Source organism: Bos mutus, chromosome 5 (genome assembly GCF_027580195.1).
Source record: "Bos mutus isolate GX-2022 chromosome 5, NWIPB_WYAK_1.1, whole genome shotgun sequence".
Lineage (NCBI taxonomy): Eukaryota > Metazoa > Chordata > Mammalia > Artiodactyla > Bovidae > Bos > Bos mutus.
In genome coordinates, this window is record NC_091621.1 from 49,875,522 (window position 1) to 49,899,170 (window position 23,649).

A 23,649-nucleotide genomic window follows, 5' to 3' on the forward strand; every position below is an offset into this window, starting at 1 on the left:
GTTGGTTTCTGAAGTGACACAATCTACCTGCATTCTAGATAAAAGCATAGTCTGTTGTTAGAGGCATATTAAAGGTTGCCCTAGATTTAAACAGCACATCTTGTTCCTTTTATCCTTGTCTTCTGAATTTCTCTTTGAAAAACTGTTGAATGTTTCTGGCCTTTACATCTTCTCTACCTTACAAGAACTATTACCAAGTGGATGTTAATTAAACCACAAGGCCAAGTCATTGACAATTCAAAATGAAAACCATGGCCACCTGTGGCTGTCATACCCTACCCACAAATACACCAGCCATAGTAAAATGCTAGGCTCTTAAAGTAGACTCTGGAAATTAATACTGTTTCACCCATAATATGAACAGTGACTTGGGGGCTGTAAAACAAAGTACCCTGATTAATACACCATTGGGTCTGCTGTGTCAGAACAGAGGATGTAAAAGTAAAAAGTCAACAGCTTTCATCGCACTGGAGAAAGTAAAGACATACCTGTACTGATGCAATTCTTCTTTCTGAAATAAATTGGAAAAATAAACATTTCAGTATTGCTCAAACCCATCCAAAATTCCAAAGCACACATCTTGAAGGAAGAGGTCATTAACATCCCCAGTTATTAACGTTTTGGAGTTTTCTTTTTTGGGGAGAAGATTAGAACGTTAGAAATTTGAATAATTTGTTCTTTCTGCCCTTTTAAACCAGCCATGCCTGGCGGTCTTCACACAGCCTGGATTTGCAAGAGAGCCACCTTTACTTTCTAATGCCTGAGAGACCATTTCTAATTCGGGTCCTTTCTTAAAGTGCCTTCAAGGATATTGAAGAAGAAAGTGAGCTCGACCTCCCTCTCCTTCCCCAAACTGCTGCACCCCTTTTGCTTGACAGCCAGCTGTCCTAAAGACTGTGTTCCCCCAGCTCTGTGACTTCCTGTGTTGGCTCCCTCAAGGAGGCGCCGCTGCCTTGCCCCCCCATCCTCGCCAATTTGGCAACCTGGAGACCTATTATGCTTTGCATTCACCAAACGAGAGGCAAGAGGCTTAGAGCTGTGTTACCTGAGGCCCCGGAGGTCCTGGAGTGTGGCTGGGTGCTGAGTGGTCTCCTTTCCGTGGAAAGGAGGCCTGAGGATGCGACCCCTCCTCGAGGTCCTGAGGCACGGGAAGGGCACGCTCTTCACCTGGCCCCATTTGGAGCTCAACCGACTCGGCTGAGTCGAGGGCCCTTTCAGAGTCCAGAGGCAATCTTGAGTGGAGTCTCAGGGGCCACACGGAGTGAGAAGACTCCTCTGTGCTTTCACATACCTTGTTGGAAAGGGGACTTGCGGAGCCAGGGTACTCCTGCAAGTCGCCCCAGGTGCGCACTTCCAAGGCTACGTGCTGAGGCGGCGCATGCCCAGTAGCAGTGCCGCAAGCACCTCCGCGCACACTCCCGCAACCGCGGCTTCTTAACCTCCGCAAAGTGGGCGAGGTGGTCAAGCGGCCAGGGGCTTGCCGGTCAAAGTGGAGAAGATTCCCCTGGTTCTGACAGTGCTTCTTCGACAAGCTTTCCAGGGAGTATGGAGGAGAGGCCTTGCAGGCTGCAGGCTGCACCTCTTGGCGGGATGGCTCCATCTTCTCCATGCCACTAAGAGGCCCTGTTGCTGGAAACTTCCAGGCGATGTCGTCAGAGTTGCTGTTCTCCTGACCACATTGGGGTGGTTCCGTTTCCGTCTTCAGATGCCTGTGTTCCTCAGTGTGTTTCCATCCTTTTCCAAAGGATAATTGCAAGCAAGTGGCTGATCATTAAGGGAGAGCAGAGTGCAAAATCTATTGCAAACAAGGAGATGCAGGTGAGAAAAAAGGTGTCTGAAATTTCACACAGAAGCTTCCAGTTAGTCAGAGGAGCTAACGAATGCCTAGTTAACATTAGTATCTGTTATGTTTTGTAGGTAATTAAGATAAGTGTGTCCAGCCTTTCAATCTAAATTGTTTATGTTTTGAAATTTGTTTACCAAATTAAGTCGTTTGGCTCCTGCTCCCTGCCTCCTTAAGGGAAGGTTCTTTTTCCCTTGGAGTTTCAGTAGGTGAATAAGAAACTCAAGCTGAGATGGACAAAGTGCAAGCTTTACTCAGTGGCCAAATAATGACTAAGCAGAAATTGTGTTCACAAATCAATTTGTCGCCCTGGAGGTGGGCGACAGTGATTTAAAGAATAAAAACAAAGGGAGGAGGAGTGAAGCTAATAATAGGGATTAGTTCGGAGAAGGAAATGGCAACCCACTCCAGTATTCTTGCCTGGAGAATCCCAGTGACAGAGGAGCCTAGTGGGCTGCCTAGGTAGCAACAGAGTCGGACACAACTGAAGTGACTTAGCAGCAGCAGCATGCATTAGTTTACCCTGCAGGGTCTGGCCTTTTTCCAAGGGAGTGCGGTGCCAGCTGATTTTTATCCTTTTTTGGTCTGTAATGTCTGGTCCTAGCAGCCAGTAGGTGTGTCATATACTATGCTAATGTTGTAAAATCAACGTGTGAGACTCAAGATCTGTTGGAGGTCAGATTCATGCCATCTTAGTCCCAGCTGGTTCCATCTGCTTTCTTGTTTGTATCTTCCTTTCTTATCTCTGGACCCTTTAACTTAAACCTGTGTGTTCACTCCTGCTAAAAGCGGTGTGGAGTGAGTTGGCAGGCTTTGAGGACACTCCTGCTGTACAATGGCCACTGACGTGGTGGTAGTGGTTTAGTCCCTAAGTTATGTCCGACTCTTTGCGACTCTATGGACTATAACCCACCAGGCTCCTCTGTCCATGGGATTTCCCAAGCAAGAATACTGTAGTGGGTTGCCATTTCCTCCTCCAGGGATCTTCCAGATGCAGGGATCAAACCTGAGTCTCCTGCATTTCAGGCGTTACCACTGAGCCACCAGGGAAACCCCCATCAGCTGTTTAGGGGGTCATGATGTCAGGCTCTCCTAATTTATTTAATTTTGTTATTTATTTATTGGGCATGGGTTTTGAGGAAAGTCTTGGAGCAGCTTTGGCAATATTTACTGTTCAGTAAAGAATTCGCCTGCAGTGCAGGAACTGCAGGAGCCTCTGGTACTATTCCTGGGTCAGGAAGATCCTTGGAGAAGGGCATGGCAACCCACTCCAGTATTCTTGCCTGGAGAATCCCATGGACTCATGAGCCTGGCAGGCTACAGACCATAGGGATATGAAGAGTGGAACAGGACTGAGGTGACTTAGCATGCATGCACGTTTTACTTAATATCCCTTCTAGATTAAACAAAAAAACTTTTCAAAACCTTGGTGATCTAAGAGATTAAGAGACTTCTTGGAAGCTACAAAGCTCATCACCTTTTATTTCCATTTTAAGAGAATCAAATATATGTTCAATTTTCCTTACATTCTGCATTTATGTGTGTATGATTGTATATATGTGTGTATGTATGATGTATATATGTATGATTGTATATATGATTGTATATATGTATGTAAAGGGATGTAAAGAACAAGAAAAACAAGGCCCTTTCCCTCAAGGTTTAAACTACGAAATGCGACATGATTTCAAAGATAGTGATGCAAAGTAATTGGCAAAACACATTTTAGATTTTATCCATCCCCATGTTTTGGGAAAAATAACTTGCCAATTTGAAAAGAAAAACCCAGATGTCACTCAGATGCCCTGCTTCTCATGATTAGAGGTGCTTTCTATGGTTCACTAATGCAGAATTACCTCCTATCTGTTCTTGTTCAAGCAAATCTGATTCTTTCATTTGCCAACTTGATTCATGGTGACATGCAAATAACTTACTGCTATTTCATTATTTTGTAGTTTTCCATATGAAGAAAGTAGTTTCCTGTGGAAAAGCATCAATCCTTACCCCCATCTATCAAGTATTACTTAAGGGTCAACTCCTGATTATTTACACGTCTGATGTGGGACTGTGGAACAGATAATATAACCATCTTCCCTTGCCATTGGCAATGTGGGAAATGGTTTCAGATGATACATAGCTTGTTGGTTGAGGAACATCAGTAGTTGACCACATATTCTGAGATTTCCAATAATAACTTCAGCAAATCTATAATCCTTTATTCCGTTGGTTGCACCACGTGGCTTGTGGTAGGTATCTCAGCTCCCGAACCAGGGATTGAATCCAGGTCACAGCAGTGAGAGCACAGAATCCTAACCACTAGGCCGTCAGGGATCTCCCAGCAAGTCTATAATTCTAAAGCAGTCTGTAACCCTTCAGGAATGGACAGCCCAATTTTAAGGATAGCTAATTTGTTCTTTTAGTGCTGTATAATTTTAATTGCATTGACAGTACTTTTTAGTAGAACTTTTTCTACTGTGTCTTATTTACGTCCTCAATTTGATAATAGAGAATACTGGGCACTCGTAAATTCTTGAAGACCTGTCCTATGTTGATTGTCACTCATGAGATTAGCTAACATGCACTGTTATGACTAGTTACTGTAGTTCTATGGAAACTACAGTAATTGCTGCAGGTTTTTGTAGCATACGATTGTTTACCCCATATGAAATGGCCCCACACTGATGTACTCCCAAATTTTTAGTCATTAATTCTAGTTTTGTACTTGCCTATGGCAGGTTCTTTCATTCCTTGGTTTCTTCTAATCTGTTTCAGGCATAGAAGTCCAGTAATCCTGTGTCAAGAGAATTAATAGGCTCTTAGATTTACTCTTATCAGTAAACGGGAGGAGCACGGGAGGAGCCCAACATCATGATATTGCTATTACAATGCTGTGACATTGATTTAGGGAGACTCTATTCTCTTACATTTATTCCCTGGCTCTCCTCTGGTTTAAAGCCAAGTGAAACTACCAGATGCTGGATTTTAGACTGGAGAGTTGTTTAAGGAACTACTTAGATATCAACTGACGTTAACAGACTCTTATCTACAAAAGAAAACCTGAGATTCTTAACCCTGGGTTTGCTTTAATATTTTGAGCCAAGTCTCAAATGTTAACAGAGCTTCACATGTAGAACAAAAATGCACGCGGTACCCTTATGTGGGGGGCAAAGGGAGAGAGTAATACCTGCTAGGAAACTTAACATTTTAGTTACGGTGAGGTTGAACTGGTTTTGATTTTAGATTTTAGGTTATTTCTGGCTGATACCATGTTCTTTGTAGGAGAAGAATGATTACTAATGAAAACAGGTATATTAGGTCTCTTTTCAGGTTCTTTACTGGAGGACCTCATTCCTCATTCTCCTGACAAATGGCTGAGCTGAGGGCTGGAGTTACTTCTACACATGTATACCACAACTGGGGGATTATATTGTGTTTCTCAGCAAAGCATTGTTATAATTCCAGGCAGCAACATGGCTAAAGGAGTTCAGAATGTTTACATAGGCACTTGCATAATATTTCTCTCAGAATTCTTAGTGCTTGGGTTTCTTGTACCTTCTTTCTTCTCCTTAGAGGGGTTAGGACATTGCTTCAGATTTCCTTCTAATTGTCCTGACTTAGGGTGTGGCAGTTAGTACCTGGTTATTATATCCAAGATCATTCAGTTCAGTTCAGTTGCTCAGTCGTGTCCGACTCTTTGCGACCCCATGGACTGCAGCACGCCAGGCTTCCTGTCCATCACCAACTCCTAGAGCTTGCTCAAACTCATGTTCCTTGAGTCACTGATGTCATCCAACCATCTCATCCTGTCATCTCCTTCTCTTGCCTTCAATCTTTCCCAGCATTAAGGTCTTTTCCAGTGAGTCAGATCTTCGCATCAGGTGGGCCAAAGTATTGGAGCTTCAGCTTCAGCATCAGTCCTTCCTTTGAATATTCAGGACTGATTTCCTTTGGATTGACTGGTTTGGTCTCCTTGCTGTCCAAGGGACTCTCAAGAGTCTTCTCAAGCACCACAATTCAAAAGCATGATTTCTTCAGTGCTCAGCTTTCTTTATAGTCCAGCTCTCACATCCATTCATGACTACTGGAAAAACCATGGATTTGACTAGATGGACCTTTGTTGGCAAAGTAATGCTTCTGCTTTTTAATAGGCTGTCTAAGTTTGTCATAGCTTTTCACCCAAGGAGCAAGCGTCTTTTAATTTCTTGGCTGCAGTCACCATCTGCAGTGATTTTGGAGCCCAGGAAAATAAAGTCTCTCAATGTTTCCATTGTTTCCAAGGGTCATTAAGTATTATTTACTGGCCAGTGTCTCAAATATTGGAACCAAGACAGCAGTAACTGCTGACATCCCTCACTGTAGAACTGAAGAAACTTTAGCTACAGCAGAGCTTTGGAAGGCCATTGCTGAGAAGAGAAGCCCAGGCTCTAGAGTTAACCATCTGCTTGCTCTCTCTGCCTAAGCACCAGCTAGCCCTGTGACTTGGGACAAGCCTCTCTGCCTGGGTCAGCCTCCAGGCCACATTTATGAAAGGATAATAAAGTCCCTCCCTCACAAGCTCCTTGCAGGGATAATAGGTGAGGCTCCTGGGAGGCCCTCTCTAAATGATTATCCCCATGGATCCGATAAGAAGCCAAAAGTTAACCAAAAAGTTCAGGCTATCTCTTCTCCTTTACTTCCCTAGAAGACTGAATCAATAAATGATCACTGTATTATAAAGTGAATTCACCAGGCTTTGATCACCCAAGCTTTAAGAAGCCAGCAACCACCACCCTCACTGTTGGGGAAAGCAATCTCAGTGTACTTGAAATTAAACCGCACAGATTAATGATTCACCCATTATGCTTAGACCTGCGAGACCAGCAAGACAGGACCAAGAGAAACTGGTAGCAACAGGATCTGAACAAATGAAAAATGCAAGAAGAGAACCCAGTAGCAGCTGAACATCACCTCTGATACCTGTGGGATGGTCTGCCTCTGAAGGTGACATTGTCCAGGTGGGTCCTGACAGGGGAGCCTGCAGACCTCAGAGCAAGCTCCCAGGCGAGGTTTCGGAAGAACAGGTTCCACGCCTGTAACAATGAACCCTCCTGGCTGAGCACAGGCACACTTGACAGGAGCTGAAAGGAGGAACTGGCCTCTCCCCTTCTTAGAGAAATTTCTAGTTATTTGTTTATGAAAAGGTCTAAGGGAAAGCAAGTTCAGAATCTAAGACCGCCCAGGTCAGGTGATTTGTTTCTACTGAACAGTAACTGATCCAATAAAGGGAGGATGCAAATGTGGCTTTTTACTTCCCCTTCGGTACTCGGTGAGCATCACTGATAGCTCAGTGAGACAGTTTTAGGTATCTTATCCGTTTGCTTTCTCCAAAGTTGTGAGAAAACATTCCTTTCAACCTTACAGTGCTTACATCCTAAAACATTTTGTATTTATTTAGTGGAGTGTTTTAATAAGCATTGGCTTCCCTCATGGGGAAGATTCTCTGGAGAAGGAAGTGGCAATCCACTCCAGTATTCTTGCCTGGGAAATCTCATGGACAGAGGAGCCTTGTGGGCTACAGTCCACATGGGGTTGCAGACAGTTGGACACAACTGAGCAACCATGGGGTTGCAGACAGTTGGACACAACTGAGCAACTAACAGTTCAGTTCACTTCAGTGGAATCTTTGGATAAGCATTGAATAATAGAGGAAACGATCATTGTACTTGGGAACACATTTGTGAGCGTTAATTTTCAAGTAATTAAAATGCAAACGGAAAACGTTTGTATCTCCCGGTATTCTCATTTGAGCAGTACCCCAGAAAACCTTTGGTGTCTAGATGGAGATACGGCATACAGTCCCAGGAATGTACACCATCTTAAAAAATATTTCTTCAGACTCTTTACAAAAGCAAATACAAACAAATTCTAATTCGGTCTAATTTACTGGTTTTCATTGTTTAGAATCATTGCAGATACTTACTGTGAAGGTTTCTTTAGGTCAGTGATTCTCACAGTGGGCTCCCTGGGTCAAAAGCATCAGTACCGCTTGAGACTTGGTTTGAAAGGTGAATTCTTGCCCCTCCCCACCTCCTGAGTCAGAATATCTAGGGGTGGGGCCCCCAGTCTCCCAGTGATTTTTTACAGATGAAAGATTTGAGAACTGCTGCCTTAGGGGGGGAAAAGATCTAATTTATAGACGTTGGCCTTGTGATAACCTTTGCATTAGTCCTTAATCCTTTCATATTGGTCTCTTTAGAACATCATTTACTTAGAACTTTGAAAAATGACTTGACCTTCTCACTTTACTACTGACACTGTCAAACCCAAAATGCGGTATCAAGGGCATTTCTTTATTTTGCCAGCATGGAGCCAGCATAAATAGTCTGAGCTCCTGCCAAGGCTATGTAGCAATGAATTGTTTCAGTTGAGGAAGAAAGAAAAATGAATCAAGTATTTTAGCTTTGGGTTTGTGGAAGTGAACGTTGAACTTCATCGGCAAGTCCCCTCACGCAAGCCTGATTGTAAAACTGTGTCTCCTGGGGGATGATGATAATGGGATATTTGACACCCATCCAGAAACTTTCAACCTCTGGTTGTATCTTAAATAAGAAAATTAAGAGTCTACAGAAAGGTCACAAAGGATTATAGGGGGAAAAAGGATAATTTAACCTCTAAAGAATAAAAGGGACAGGGAGGCATTTTGATTGGGGAAGGGCTGCCATGGTGCAGAGGGGATCCTGAGGGCCAGCTTTTCCCTCAGGACCTGGGGCAACCTTCTTGAAACGAAAGTGAAAGTGAAGTCGCTCAGTCGTGTCCGACTCTTTGGGACCCCGTGGACTGTAGCCTACCAGACTCCTCCGTCCATGAGATTCTCCAGGCAAGAATACTGGAATGGGTTGCCATTTCCTTCTCCAGAGGATCTTCCCAACCCAGGGATGGAACCTGGGTCTCCTGCATTGGAGGCAGATGCTTTAACTTCTGAGCTACCAGGGAAGCCTTGAAACAAAGCCTTTACTTGATCAGGATAAGTCTTCACTGGGGAGAAAGCCGCTTGGGATGAGCCCCTTCACAAAGTCTAAATCCTGATAAGCTCTTTTTGTATCATGAATACCTAGATCTGAGGCTTCAAGCTGTAGAATTCTGACTGGACTTCTAGTTTTTTTTTTTTTATTTTATAAAAAAATTGGAGAATAGTTGATTTTGTGTTAGTTTTTGCTGTACAGCAAAGTGATTCAGTTAAACATATACGTAAATCTACTCTTCCTTAGATTCTGTTCTCATAGAGGTCATGAGAGTATTGAGTAGCGTTCCTTGTGCTGTACAGTAGCTTTCTTATTAGTTATCTGTTTTATATATATCACTGTGTATGTGTGTCAATCCCAAATCTCTCAATTCATCCCTCCCCACCTTTCCCCCTTAGTATCCATAAGTTTGTTTTCTATATCTGTGTGACCTTCCAGTTAAAAAAAAAAAAATCCCACATTAAAAGTTAAGCGTTTTTATAGAAAAGTTTGGATTGCAAGTTTTTTTGTTTTGTTGTTTTGATCGCAAGTTTTATTTTTCAGTGAACCATCTGGCAATACCACATTCCTATTCCCACACTTCCGTATCTGTGTAAAAGGGCTAGACCTGAGAACAGGCTCCCTGTGTTAGGGAGGACAAGCAGGGTCCAGTTCACTGTACTCCAGGTCTCCCGGACTCAGGCTGGTGCTGGCTCTCATTGATCTTTGTGTTGATAGACTTTTATTTCTTCTAACAGAATCAGAGAATGGCCCTAGACTGGAAACAATCCCAATGTCCATTTTAATAGAATGTCCATCATCAACAAATACATTGATATAGTAAACTCTGAGGGTGAAGGAACAGTTGCTCTAGTCCCAAACACAAAGTTCAGAGAAAGAAGCCAGACTCTGTGTTTGTATTTATAATAACAACAAGAATGGGCCAAGTTAAGCAACAGTATTGGGAGTTAGAATTGAGATTTTCGTCTTGGGAAGGGACAGTGACTGTGAGTCAAGAGTGGGACTCCTGGGATCCCTGTACGTTCAGTCTCCTGACCTGTGTGCTGGCACCTGGATGTTGTCTTTGTGGAAATTCATTCACTGGTCACTTACACTGCATGCACTTCTCTGTTTACATACGCTTTGCTTGAGTACAAGTGAAAGAGCCTGCCTGTGCTAACATTGTATCCTGCTTTGCCTTCTTGTTTACACTGACTTCCAGGCCAATATGGGTCTTCAATTGAAAAATTTCTTAAAAAGCTTGTTTTCCTAGTGTTTGAAAAGAGGTATGATTTCTTTTCTATTTTTAAAAATTTAAAAAAATATTTGTTTTTTAATTGAAGGATAATTTTTTACAGAATTTTGTTGTCTTCTGTCAGTCATCAACATGAATCAGCCATAGGTATACATAGGACCCCTCTCTCTTGAACCCCACTCCCATCCCATCTCTCTCCCCATCCCACCACTCTAGGTTAATAGAGAGCCCCAGTTTGAGTTCCCTGAGACATAGAGCAAATCCCCATTGGCTATCTATTTTACATATGGTAATATAAATTTCCATGTTACTCTCTCCATACATCTCACCCTCTCCTCCCCTCTCCCCATGTCCATAAGTCTATTCTTTATGTCTGTTTCTCCATTGCTGCCCTGCAAATAAATTCATCAGTGCCATCTTTTCTAGATTCCGTATATATGCATCAGTATACGATATTTTTCTCTTTCTGACTTACTTCACTCTGTATAGTAGGCTCTAGTTCATCCACCTCATTAGAGCTGACTCAAATGCGTTCCTTTTTATGGCTGAGTAATATTCTGTTGTGTATATGTACCACTGCTTCTTTAGCCGTTCATCTGTCAGTGGACATCTTGGCTGCTTCCATGTTCTAGCTATTGTAGATAGCACTGCAGTGAACATTGGAGTACATGTGTCTTTTTCAATTTTGCTTTCCTCAGGATATATGTCTAGAAGTGGGATTGCTGGGTCATATTCTGGTTTTATTCCTAGTTTTTTAAGGAATCTCCATACTGTCTTCCATAGTGACTGTATCAATTTACATTCCCAACCAAAAGTGCAACAGGGTTCCCTTTTCTCCACACCGTCTCCAGCATTTATTGTTTGTAGAATTTTTGATTATGGCCATTCTGACTGGTGTGAGGAGTTACCTCATTGCAGTTTTGATATGCATTTCTCTAATAATGAGCAATGCTGAGCATCTTTTCGTGTGTTTGTTAGCCATCTGTATGTCTTCTTTGGAGAAATGTCTGTTTAGGTCTTTTCCCCACTTTTTGCTTGGGTGGTTTGTTTTCCTGCTATTGAGTTGCATGAGCTGCTTGTATATTTTGGAAATTAATCCTTTGTCAGTTGTTTCATTTGCTATTATTCTCTCCCATTCTGAGGGTTGTCTTTTCACCGTTTTATAGTTTCCTTTGCTGTGCAAAAGCTTTTAAGCTTAATTAAGTCCACCTGTTTACTTTTGTTTTTATTTGCATTAGTCTAGGAGGTGGGTCACAGAGGATCTTGCTTTTTTTATTGAGTGTTTTGCATGTGTTTTCCTCTAAGAGTTACATAGTTTCTGGTCTTACATTTAGGTCTTTAATCCGTTTTGAGTTTATCCTTGTGTATGGCATTAGGAAATGTTCTAATTTCATTTTGTTCACATGTGGCTGTCCAGTTTTCCCAGCACCACTTATTGAAGAGGCTGTCTTTGCCCTATTGTATATTTTTGCCTGAAAAGAGGTATAATTTTTATTTGAGCTATTTTTTAGGTTTTAGGGTTATAAAAGTCCAGTGCAGCCGTGTTTAAAATGGTTAATTTCAATGTCTACAGATACATCTCAACATCTTTGAGTTGTTTGTTCAAGAAAGTTTTTCTAGGCAGTACATATTCTGAGCCATTGCATATCTGCTATAACATATGAATGCTGGATGTAGAATTCTTGAACTAAAATATTTTCTTCTAAAAGTCTGTAGATGTTTTTATAAGATTTTCAGTCAATAGTATTTGTGACAGGAAGTCAATAGACTTGTTGCTCTTTAGTGGGTACTTAAAACTTTACAAACTTTTCTTTGTGATGTATATATTTTTTAACTATTTGTTCCTATATTTTTTCTTTAAAAAATTGTTTCTTTATACTTGAAATTAGAAGTGTTCAGTCAGGATATGTAAGAGTGGGTTTAATTTTGCCTAGGATTTGGTATGTACTATCAACTACTTAATTATCAGTTCAGTTTAGTTGCTCAGTCGTGTCTGACTCTTTGCGACCCCATGAATCGCAGCACACCAGCCCTCCCTGTCCATCACCAACTCCCGGAGTTCACTCAGACTCACGTCCATGGAGTCGGTGATGCCATCCAGCCATCTCATCTTCTGTCGTCCCCTTCTCCTCCTGCCCTCAATCCCTCCCAGCATCAGAGTCTTTTCCAATGAGTCAACTCTTCACATGAGGTGGCCAAAGTATTGGAGTTTCAGCTTTAGCATCAATCCTTCCAAAGAACACCCAGGACTGATCTCCTTCAGAATGGACTGGTTGGATCTCCTTGCAGTCCAAGGGACTCTCGAGTCTTCTCCAACACCACAGTTCAAAAGCATCGATTCTTTGGCACTCAGCTTTCTTCAGAGTCCAACTCTCACATCCATACATGACCACTGGAAAAACCATAGCCTTGACTAGACGGAACTTCGTTGGCAAAATAATGTCTCTGCTTTTGAATATGCTATCTAGGTTGGGCATAACTTTCCTTCCAAGGAGTAAGCGTCTTTTAATTTCATGGCTGCAGTTACCATCTGCAGTGATTTTGGAGCCCCCCAAAATAAAGTCTGCCACTGTTTCCACTGTTTCCTCATCTATTTCCCATGAAGTGATGGGACCGGATGCCATGATCTTCGTTTTCTGAATGTTGAGCTTTAAGCCAACTTTTCACTCTCCTCTTTCACTTTCATCAAGAGGCTTTTGAGTTCCTCTTCACTTTCTGCCTTAAGGGTGGTGTCATCTGCATATCTGAGGTTATTGACATTTCTCCCGGCAATCTTGATTCCAGCTTGTGCTTCTTCCAGCTCTCTCTTTTGTTAGTTCTCTTTCTTTGGGGGACATCTGCTATTATCACCTGACTCTGATATTTCACGTCTTCTCTACATTATTTTTATTGGTTTTACCTTCTCCTTTGTAGTTGGGGATAATGTCTTGACATCATTCACTATTTTGCTTGTTCCATTTTCTTCACAGTCCAAACTGGATTTTAACTGCTTCTGTAATAACTTTGCCTCCCAGATGGCTCACTGGTAAAGAATTTGTCTGCCAATGCAGGAGATGTAGGTTTGATCCTGAGTAGGGAAGATCTCCTGCAGGAGGAAAGGACAACCCACTCCAGTATTCTTTGTTTGGGAAATCCCATGAATGGAGGAGCTGGGTGGGCTACAGTCCATGGGGTTGCAAAAGAGTTGGACACGATTTAGCAACTAAACAACAACAACATAATGGTTTTAACGTCCATTTTTTTAAGATAAAGAGGACTGTTCCACTGTCACTCTTTTTTTTATTGCAAATGTTTCCTTTCCATGATGATACACTCTAGGGTCTTGAATCATGTTCAAATATGAATTATTTAATGTATTATAAGTGGAGGTATATGCTACATTGTGCTATACACTTGTGATCTAAAAATTGAAGTCAAAGAATCCTGAATCAGATAACTTCTGATTTTTCTATTTCTTGAAATAACTTGATTTCAAAGAAAGACAGCTCTTCTAGCCATCTCAGAATCTTTTATTTTATTCCCATGTTGTGTAGCCTCTTTTAATGGGCTCTGTAGTTATTCTATTTACTATTATTGTAAAGGGAAGTATTTACCTGTTTGGTCTCCAATAAGCATTGGTCTGGGTTCTGATAATGTGTGGATTTATGACAAGCTATCTCAAATAGAATTTGTTTAAAGGAAGAAATGAGAAAAATATAATTATATCATCAGATGGCTTGCTCAATGATTTTTAAGACTAAGAGGCATAGAGAAGGATCTAGAGCCACAGCTGCAGTCACAACTAGCTTTCTGTGCCATTGCACACGTTTAGGGCAGAACAGCACCCCGTCGTGCTTAGTCTTCTGCTTGCTGAGGCTCTTTACTGGGAAGGAAGTCTGAGGCCTCCCAGTGCAGCAGCTGTTCATTATTAGCTGAGGTGAGAGGGCCCTAGGGCTGGACTTAGCAATGGGTTCTCAGTGCACTCCTTCCTGAGTTATAGTGCAGCACCAGACTCTCCTCTTCAGCTTGGGGTTATAGTACACATTTGTTAGTAGCCTCCCTGGATCCTTGACCTCTTCCCCTTTCCAAAGACCTGTGACTTCCATTAGGTTTTATGTGTTTCCATCATGCTTGTTCCATGCCCAGCTTGAAGGGTGGAACATATGACCCTTGTTAAGCCAACTATGGCTTCCAGCCCCCTGGCTGCGAGGAGTGTTTGGAGGATGACATGTCAACTAAGCCAGTCCAGTCCAGTCAATGTGACTCTTGGGAATTTTGCTGAGAATACAGAACAGCTCTCTTTTCTGATGGATGTGAAAGAGGAGGTGTGTGGCACTGGAACTGTTGGCAACTGTATTGGCGAAGAAGCCAGTCTTAGGATATATCTGACACCAGGGCTGGGAGAGTGGAGTTGGGAAAAAAACAAAACAAAACTGGGCCTCAGTGACGTCACTGAGTCGCTGAAATAGTTGTCATTGGACTCTAGAAAGACATTCTTCTACATTTATCTTTTCCTAAGTTATTAAAGTTCCTTTATTGCTAAGTCACTTGAGTTATGCTTTCTTTGCTTGCATACAGATGGATCCTCAATAATATAACGGTGTCATTGGGGGTCTATTAGTTCCTCACCCTACCATCTAGAAACGTTGTTCTCAGGAAGTGGGCAGCTTTCATCATCTTTATTTGACTCAGGACCACTTAGACTGTATTTGGAGATTAAACTGTAGATTTCTGATCTGCAGGTGGCACCAATCCTTGATTTCTAGTGGTTATGCAGGTATTTTTTAATATGATTGTTTTGTTGGTCACTGTATTAGTTTTCTATCACTGCATAACAAATTATCCTAAGTTTATTGGCTCAAAACAGCTGACATTGATTACCTCAAGTTACTGTGTATTAGCAGTCAGGGCAGAGCTTATCTGAATCTTCTGTTCACCATCTCACAAAGCTATGATCAAGATACTGGCTGAGCTGCATTCCTTTCCGGAGTAGCTGCATTCCTTTCCAGAGTTTAGAGTCTTCTTCAAATCTTGCATGGATGATGAAGAATTCAGTTTTCCTGTGGTTGAAAGACTATGGCACTCAGGTCCTAGAGGCCACCTCCAGTTCCCTGCCACATGCTCCTCTCCATAGGCAGTTCACAACACAGTTTGATTTGTCAAGGCTAGTGGGATGGCCTTTCTATCCAGTTTGGTAAGATGGAGTCTTGTAGACATGTGGTGGTTTAGTTGCTAAGTTGTGTCTGATTCTTGCGACCACATGGATTGTAGCCTGCCAGGCTCCTCTGTCCTCTGTCCATGAGATTTTCCAGGCAAGAATACTGGAGTGGGTTGCCATTTCCTTCTTCAGGGGGTCTTCCCAACACAGGGATCGAACCTGGGTCTCCTGCACTGCAGGCAGATTCTTTACTGATTAAGCCACCAGGGAAGCCCATACTGTATAGCATAGTCTCAGGAGTGACATTCCATCACTTTTGCCATATTCTATAGCTTGGAAGCAAATCACAAGTCCCATCTGTAATAGCAAGGAGGGAGTTACTCATTGTGACTTTGGGGTCACATTAGACTGTGTCCACCACACTCATTTCAGTCAGTTCAGTTGCTCAGTTGTGTCCGACTCTTTGCAACCCCATGGACTGCAGCACACCAGGCCTCCCTGTCCATCACCAACTCCCAGAGCTTGCTCAAACTCATGTCCATCAAGTTGGTGATGCCATCCAACCATCTCATCCTCTGTTGTCCCCTTCTCCTGCCTTCGATCTTTCCCAGCATCAGGGTCTTTTCTAAGGAGTCAGTTCTTTGCATCAGGTGGCCAAAGTATTGGAGTTTCAGCTTCAGCATCAGTCCTTCCAGTGAATATTCAGGACTGATTTCCTTTAGGATTGACTGGTTTGATCTCCTTGCAGTCCAAGGGACTCTCGAGTCTTCTCCAACACCTAGTTCAAAAGTATCAATTCTTCATCACTCAGTTTTCTTTATGGTCCAACTCTCACATTCACACATGACTACTGGAAAAACCATAGCGACTATATGGACCTTTGTCAGCAAAGTGAAGTCATTTCAACAGTAATTTAGTTTTTGTTTTTTTTTTTTTTAATGAATTGGGATGTGGCTAAAATATGCCCCCAACTTTTCACACTGTACTTTGTTTGACTCTTTGACATCAGGTTGAAAAATAATTTTAGGGTTTCTGAGAGAAAGAGAAGCCAATATGGAAAAGTGGAAATAAACCAAGCAACTGAACATCATAGCAGCCTGCGAGAAAGGCAGAACTAAAGTTTTACAATTCCTTAGGCTGCCCTGGCTGTGTAACAACCCATCTGTGTATGCCAAGACCCAGCAGAGGCACAGTGGGGTGTATTTCTTCTGTTCAGTTTTAGCGTGGGCTGCTTTGAATTTTACTTTGTTATTCAACAGGGGCTCACAGTAATGCTCCAACTTACCTGAATGAATTTGTCCTTATGTTGACTGATCTAGAGTCAAATCCCCTACCTTGGAAAGTGTGGAGATGAGATTTAGGTATGAAATTCATTTCTGAATTATGCTAAAGTTATAAGCTGCTGTTGATTTATCCAACACATTTTACCCAGCTCAACTCAACCAATTTTTAGTGATGACATTTTTAAAGTGACCAGAGTTTACCTCTCTCGTCAAAATCTAGCTGTGAAGAAGTTACCAACTTCAATAACAATCTTGGAAATGAGTTTTAAAAGCCCAGTAGAGGAGGAAAAGCAAGCCTGTGAATTTTAGTTTTCGCTGTAGTGACACTAGAACAGATCATTTGAGTGAAAATTATTCTGTTACTTCTTTGTGATTTAGGACCCATTGTAAGACTTCTTCCACTTCCCTGTGATCGCTGTCCCCAGGTCATAATTCTAGCATGATTATGTCAAAATTATCTCCGCAGTAGTCAGTTGTGGTGTTACAAAGAGAGAATTAAGACTTTAGGTGGTGAATAAGCAGAAGCAGCAGGAGCCCTAGAAACGGAGAGGCATAAACCTTCTGCTCTTCTGAAAAATGTTCTTGAAGACCGCAGAGGGAGGGAAGAGATAAAACATGGTTTGTTACATAAGCCAGAATCATTTCTAAATGGAGGGACGATGGATCTAATTTTCTCAAATGGTGCTCATGAAATTGTTCTCAAGCAAAGGCATTCTGTGAGATGGGTCATATTACTGTCACATTATCTATGGATGTAGAGTTTTTCAAAGCACAATACATATTCTTTCCTATACCACCTACAGTCATTATATAAGATAGTCATCTTTAGACTTTAATGACCAAAAAACATTTTACCTGATTTTGTTGTCTTTGCATGCAGAAATATTTCTTAGGCTGTTGTCTATGGGATTATATAATCTGATACTCATGCATGTGTAATAGCCTAACAGGTGCATTTGTTGAGGAATAATCAGTGCACAAGGCTGATACTATCATATTAGAAAGTTAAATAATCACTTGCAGTTAATTGGTTTTATTTCTTTCAGCAGAGGTTGCTGTATTCAGTGCCTATGCATTTTGATTAACCCAAGAGTGCCCTTTGTGTGTGGTTAAAGACGCAGCATCTCACCAGGTGAAATAGATTAACTCAGGAAAGATTCGGAGAAAGCAATGGCACCCCACTCCAGTAGTCTTGCCTGGAAAATCCCATGGGCAGGGGAGCCTAGTAGGCTGCAGTCCATGGGGTCGCTAAGAGTCGGACATGACTGAGCAACTTCACTTTCACTTTTCACTTTCATGCACTGGAGAAGGAAATGGCAACCCACTCCAGTGTTCTTGCCTGGAGAATCCCAGGGATGGGGGAGCCTGGTGGGCTGCCGTCTATGGGGTTGCACAGAGTCAGACACGACTGAAGTGACTTAGCAGCAGCAGTAGCAGCAGGAAAGATTACAGGGGTCCGTAGAGCCTTGTCTGTAAAACATCAGTGTTTTATCTGCTTTTCATAAAGAGAATTTAAAAAAAAATTATTTATTTTTACTTGAAGGATAATTACTTTACAATACTGTGTCGGTTTCTGCCAGACATCCACATGAATCAGCCAGAGGTAAACATATGTGGATTTCCTCTTGGACCTCCCTGCCACCTCCTACCCTATCCCACCCCTCTAGGTTGTCACAGACCCCTGGTTTGAGTTCCCTGCATCATACAGCCAATTCCCACTGGCTATCCACTTTACCTACGGTAGTGTGTATATATTTCCATGCTCTTCTCTCCATTTGTCCCTCCCTTTCCTTCCCCCACCCCATGTCCAGAAGTCTGTTCTCTATGTCTGCACCTGATAAGGAGAAGTTTTAAAATATGTAGTATATTCTACTTTTAATAGTGTATGTGACAAAGATTCTCCCGCTGTCTTTCTGGACAAGATGGGGAAATGTGGGCTAAGCTGGAGTTCACGTAGGTTAATGGGGATCACCTGTATCCCAAAAAGGCTCATGTAGGGGACAGGCTATAGAGGGGTCCACGAGTTCCTGTTTGGTCTGTGTTGATTAACATTTTTATCAATGTTTGTGTGATGGCATAGAAATCTGGTTTATCAGATTTGTCATGGTCACAATCATAGTGTGGTCAGTGAAATAGACAAATGAATCAGAATTATGCAAGACAACCTGTTCACTGATGAGGGTGATGAAAGAAATCCAAGAAGATGGTATATGACTGGGGTACACACTGAAGAGATGTACGTTTCTCTTTAATTTTTGATATTAAAAATGTTTAAAAGTCATAAAAAGTTTCTCATGTGCTCATTTTCTAAATGCTAACACTTTGGCATGCTTTCTTAGAGACTTAAAAAAATGTGTGTGTATTCATACTCATACATATAGCCCTATTGGTATATTTTGGATGCATATAATTAATATAGATATATGTTGGCCCGTGAAAAAATATTACAGGTAAAGCTAAGTCCTGCTACAGTCTGATGTGTCCTCCCACCCCCATTCCTATGTTGAATCCTAACTTCCAAGCATGATGGTATTAGGAGATGAGGCCTTTGGAAAGGTAACTAGGTCATGACCCTCATGGTTGGGCTTAGTATTCCTACAGAAGAGACTCCAGCATCAGTCAGGGTTCAGCGAAGACCCAGAGGGCTTAGGGTGATGGTGGGGGACTTAGAGAACGGGGTTCAGTTCTGCAGGCTGCCCTCTTTTCATCCATGTGCCAAATAGTCTAGGTCATTCTGGCCCAAGAATCTGGAGCTCTGATGCTCAGCTCCCAGCAAGGCTAAGGGCAGACTCTGTGCAGAAGTTTCAAGGGATAGGCAGACATGGGGAAGATGGTGGGAGATTGGTCGTCTGGGGGCCCTAACTTTTACAGATGAAACAATTTATATAAACTAAGCAGAGCTGTCAGGCTCTCCTCAAAAAAAAAAAAAAAAAAAAATCCCCAGAGAGATCTGTATCCTTTCCACCATGTCAGGACACACAGCAAGAAGTTGCCCTCTAGGAAGCAAGTCCTCAGCAAACAGTCTGCTGGTGTCTCCATCTTGGCTGTCTCAGCCTCCGACTGTGAGAAATGAGATTTCTGTTGTTCACAAGTCACCCAGTCTGTGGCATTTGTTGTAACAGCCTGAATAGACAAGACTAGACCTCCTTGACTTGTTTCCCGATTCTTCACTTCCCAACCTAATTCCCACAGTTTAGTTTGTACTTCAAGAACTTTTAAAACAGGGTATGGTATTGTTTTGTATGTGGCAAAATTTATAGGGATGGCATGATGCTGTGCGATCATTATTTGTGTTCTTCGCTTAACGGTATTTTTGAGAGATAAGCGTGGTGAGTCATGTCCTTTGACTGCCCGTAAAAGCCAAAGTCCTGACAAACCAGTGCTTTCCCCTCCCCACCGGTTACTTCCAGGCCCTCATCTTCTGTTGCATCGCCTCTCTTGCCACAGTGACTTTCTTGATGCTTTTTGGACACGTTGGATATGCTTCTGTTAAACCAGGGGCTTTGCACTCACTGCTTCCTCCATTTGGGCTGCCCTTCCATTAATATACTAGGGCTTCCTCAGGAAAGAAACCAGCCAAGATCTCAGCTCACGTAGGGAGGTCTTCTCATTCTATCTAGTATTGCAGCTGAATGATGGCTTGCTGCTGCTACTGCCCCCTACAAGGGATGGGATGAAAGGGGTGTCTTGCCCAGTAATTCATAGCAGCTTCCTCGAACCACCTCTACTCTGAATTCATACAGAGCCAACACGTGTAAACATCTTCTAAGTCGCTGGGAACTCACAAACTAATGGACATACAAACAACTTTTTGGCATTTATTTTTTAATCTCCCTGGACTATGCACATGCAATGGGACCATGCACACACAAGTTACAAAAACAACAAGTTGCCAAAACAACTTACTGAGCACTATGTTTTAGAGTCTACGCCCTTTCTCCAGCACTCCATGAGGAGGGGATCATTACATTTTACAGGTGTAGAAACTGAACTGGTAAAGTAAACTGAACTGAAGAGGTAAAGTACATTGTCCAAAGTCACGTGTGTGTGTGTCCGCTCCGTCACGTCCAACTTTGTGACCCCATGGACTATAACCCACCAGGCTCCTCTGTCCATTGGATTATCCCAGCATGAATACTAAAGTGATTTGCTATTTCCTCTTTAAGGATATCTTCCTGACTGAGCGGTTGAACCCATGTCTCCTGCATTTTCAGGTGGATTCTTTACCACTGAGCCACCTGGGAAAGCCCCCAAAGTCACTTAATTCTCAGCTGATAAGTGGCAGAGTTATCATTCAAACCAGGTCTGTCTGACTTCTTCTTAATCATTTTATGATAAACATTTATAAGAAGAAGGACATTAGATCACAGAACATAATAATGGTGCCTTTATTTTACAAAGCGAATTTATCCATATGGAGAAATAGGCATATGTCCATACACTACTGTGTTTAACTCTCAGTTAAAGCCATACTGTGAGAAACATGTGAATAATATCTGACATTTATCAGGAAAAAATCCTTCATATAATTTATTTCTGGTACTATTTCAAATGAACTCTTGCTATTTAAGATGTGGTTAAAGTTTAAAGTGTTTAAGTCCGAATATTTAAACACTAATTTGACTTCTTCATACTTTCTCATCAGTAGAACCATATATTTTTTAGTTTGAAAGAAAGAAAGTGGTTGCTCAGTCATGTCCAACTCTTTGCGACCCCATGGACTGTAGCCTACCAGGCTCCTCCGTCCATGGAATTTTCTAGGCAAGAGTACCAGAGTGGGTTGCCATTTCCTTCTCCAGGGGATCTTCCCAACCCAGGGATAGAACCTGGATCTCCCACATTGCAGGCAGATGCTTTACCTTCTGAACCACCAGGGAAGCCCTTTAGTTTGTAGGAAGGACTTAAAAGTAATTTCAATTCAGGATTTTCACAGAGTAAGGCTAGAAGGAGATGTGGGTTCCATCCCTGGGTGGGGAAGATCCCCTGGAGAAGGGCATGGCAACCCACTCCAGCATTCTTGCCTGGAGGATCCCATGGACAGAGGAGCCTGCAGGTTATAGTCCACATGGCTGAAGCGACTGAGCATGCACACAAAGCTAGATTTGCTGTTTTGTTAAGTTGTGGGTGTAGCTATTCTTTGCTGTTATTAGTATCACCCAGAGATGAGGGACGTGGAGGTGGAGCATCCTTCGTGCATTGCTCCACATGTGTTCCTTGGTTCTAAGTGTGGCTTTCCTTAAATGTTTTTCAGACAGTTGTTTCATTAGATGGTCTGTGGCTGTGTTATCCTGGTCTCATTATATACATTTTCTCACATTTTAACTTCTAGATGCCTTTAGTCAAAACTCCCATGAGTGCTTCTTTCTGTTCCATGGTTTGCTTGAAGCAAAATGAGTCTCAGAAATTTCCAGCCAGCAGAGAAAAAAGGGAGAGGCACAGAAAAATACAGATGGTGACAATATCTGCTCCTCTTGGAACAAGTTTCTCAGGGGAACGTACCTCTAAGACCTCACAGATGGCGGAGACTCAAACACTGGGAGAAAGGTACAGAGGCACCAGGGGAAAACCCTTCGTTTTCCGTTGTAGAAACCAAGAGTATATTTGGAGCATATATGGAGTATATGGACTGTGGGGTGTATTGGAGTATATGGAGAGTATATTTGACCAAGATAATTTAGCTTCTTGTGTGATGCTGATACTAAAATCCGGGGTCAGTGTTCTTTCCAAAAGCTCATTGCCTACCAGGCCCTTGTTATGAAGTCATTCAAAATAATGCCAAAGAGGATGACACCACCATTTGCATTCTGTGACTTGTTCCTTTACAGAGTAGCGTTTCAGGAATCCTCATTTTACTTTGACATTTCAGGTCCAGACAGACATCTGAGGACCTTATGACCGTTGTCTGTGATATCAAAGAACTTAATGACAGCACTTTTTTTCTGGTGGCTTTGTCTTTGACCCTTTTTAAAGAACTGTGTATCATGCAAAGGTCTGAGCAACACGCAGAGATCATTCTGATCAGAACTGGAGCATTGTCTCAGTATCCAGTCTTGTGTAAGTCCCACAGCACCTGTATTGAACCAAAGAAATGGCGAGGAACAGGGTCTTTTGGTGTGTGAGAAGCAAAATGGAGGTGCAGTCATAAAATATCTCTGTTTTATAGATGTAGCTATTGAATGTACCTATTTTTATTTTATGTATTTGTTTACTATTTTAAAAATTTGATCTGGATCCCCCACTTCTTTCATTGTCTCCAATAAGCTTAGTGTTCTGATTCTAATATCTGGCTCTTTAGCTACAGCATTTCCTAGTCAAATCATGCCTCTAAAATACACCAGTAAAAATCTGTTTTAAAAAGCATGTTTAGTTTATACTTTGTTTATCTGCTTTACCTTTTTTTGTTGTGCTCTAGTGTTATAAGAGTTCCACGTTGGAAGTAAAGTTCTACTGAAGTTAACATACTAATTTACTAGTTTCATTTAACAAGCCTTTAAATAATAACAACAATAGTATTAACAACACTCATAGAGTTCTTGCATCATGATTTAGAAGCAAAAAGATGAATAAGACATAGTCATTGCAAATTTGTGGGCCCCTTGAGGGCAGGCCTGGGTCCTTTTTTATCGTATTCTTCTTTCCAGCATCTGGCCCTGTTCCTGTTTGCAGCAGAATTGGGATTTGGCTAAGCAGAGAGGAGGTAGAGGCCTTTTCAGTAAAACTTGCGGTTGAGTCTGAACAGGGTGAGTAGACGAAGGTCATGGGCATGAAGTGGTGACCGGACAGAAGGGTTCCTGCTGCCAGGGCAAGTTCAGCAGGTGTGGGGTTGGCCATCTGTCTTCACTGACAGGGCCAGGAGGAGGCAGCACCCTGTGGTGGTTTGTGTAAGGATCCCATGCCCAGGAGAGGGCACTAGGGGAGAGCCAGATGTGGCACTTCACTCCCCAGTGTCTTGGAGTAAGGAGAAGAAGATGTATATAGAACAGTCTTTTGGACTCTGTGGGAGAGGGAGAGGGTGGGATGATTTGGGAGAATGGCATTGAAACATGTATAATATCATATATGAAACAAGTCGCCAGTCCAGGTTCGATGTACGATACTGGATGCTTGGGGCTGGTGCACTGGGATGATCCAGAGGGATGGTATGGGGAGGG

The 23,649-nt window shown here is 42.2% G+C and overlaps 1 protein-coding gene across 2 annotated transcripts in view; it reads right to left on the reverse strand.

The window, feature by feature from the left end:
• PLEKHG7 (pleckstrin homology and RhoGEF domain containing G7) overlaps positions 1-6,933 on the reverse strand; it is a 93,338-nt gene extending 86,405 nt beyond the window's left edge. The window contains exons 1-4 of one of the 2 annotated variants that reach the window (XM_005905883.2): positions 6,800-6,933; positions 4,570-4,634; positions 1,046-1,795; positions 489-511 (exon numbers count right to left, since the gene is read on the reverse strand). In XM_005905883.2, the coding sequence (XP_005905945.2) occupies positions 489-511; positions 1,046-1,609 (587 nt within the window). In that variant the 5' untranslated portion in view covers positions 1,610-1,795; positions 4,570-4,634; positions 6,800-6,933. Of the gene's footprint in view, positions 1-488; positions 512-1,045; positions 1,796-4,569; positions 4,635-6,790 lie in introns of both variants that reach the window. The other variant, XM_070370928.1, reaches the window with a different exon arrangement.
• Between the last annotated feature and the right edge of the window lie 16,716 nt (positions 6,934-23,649).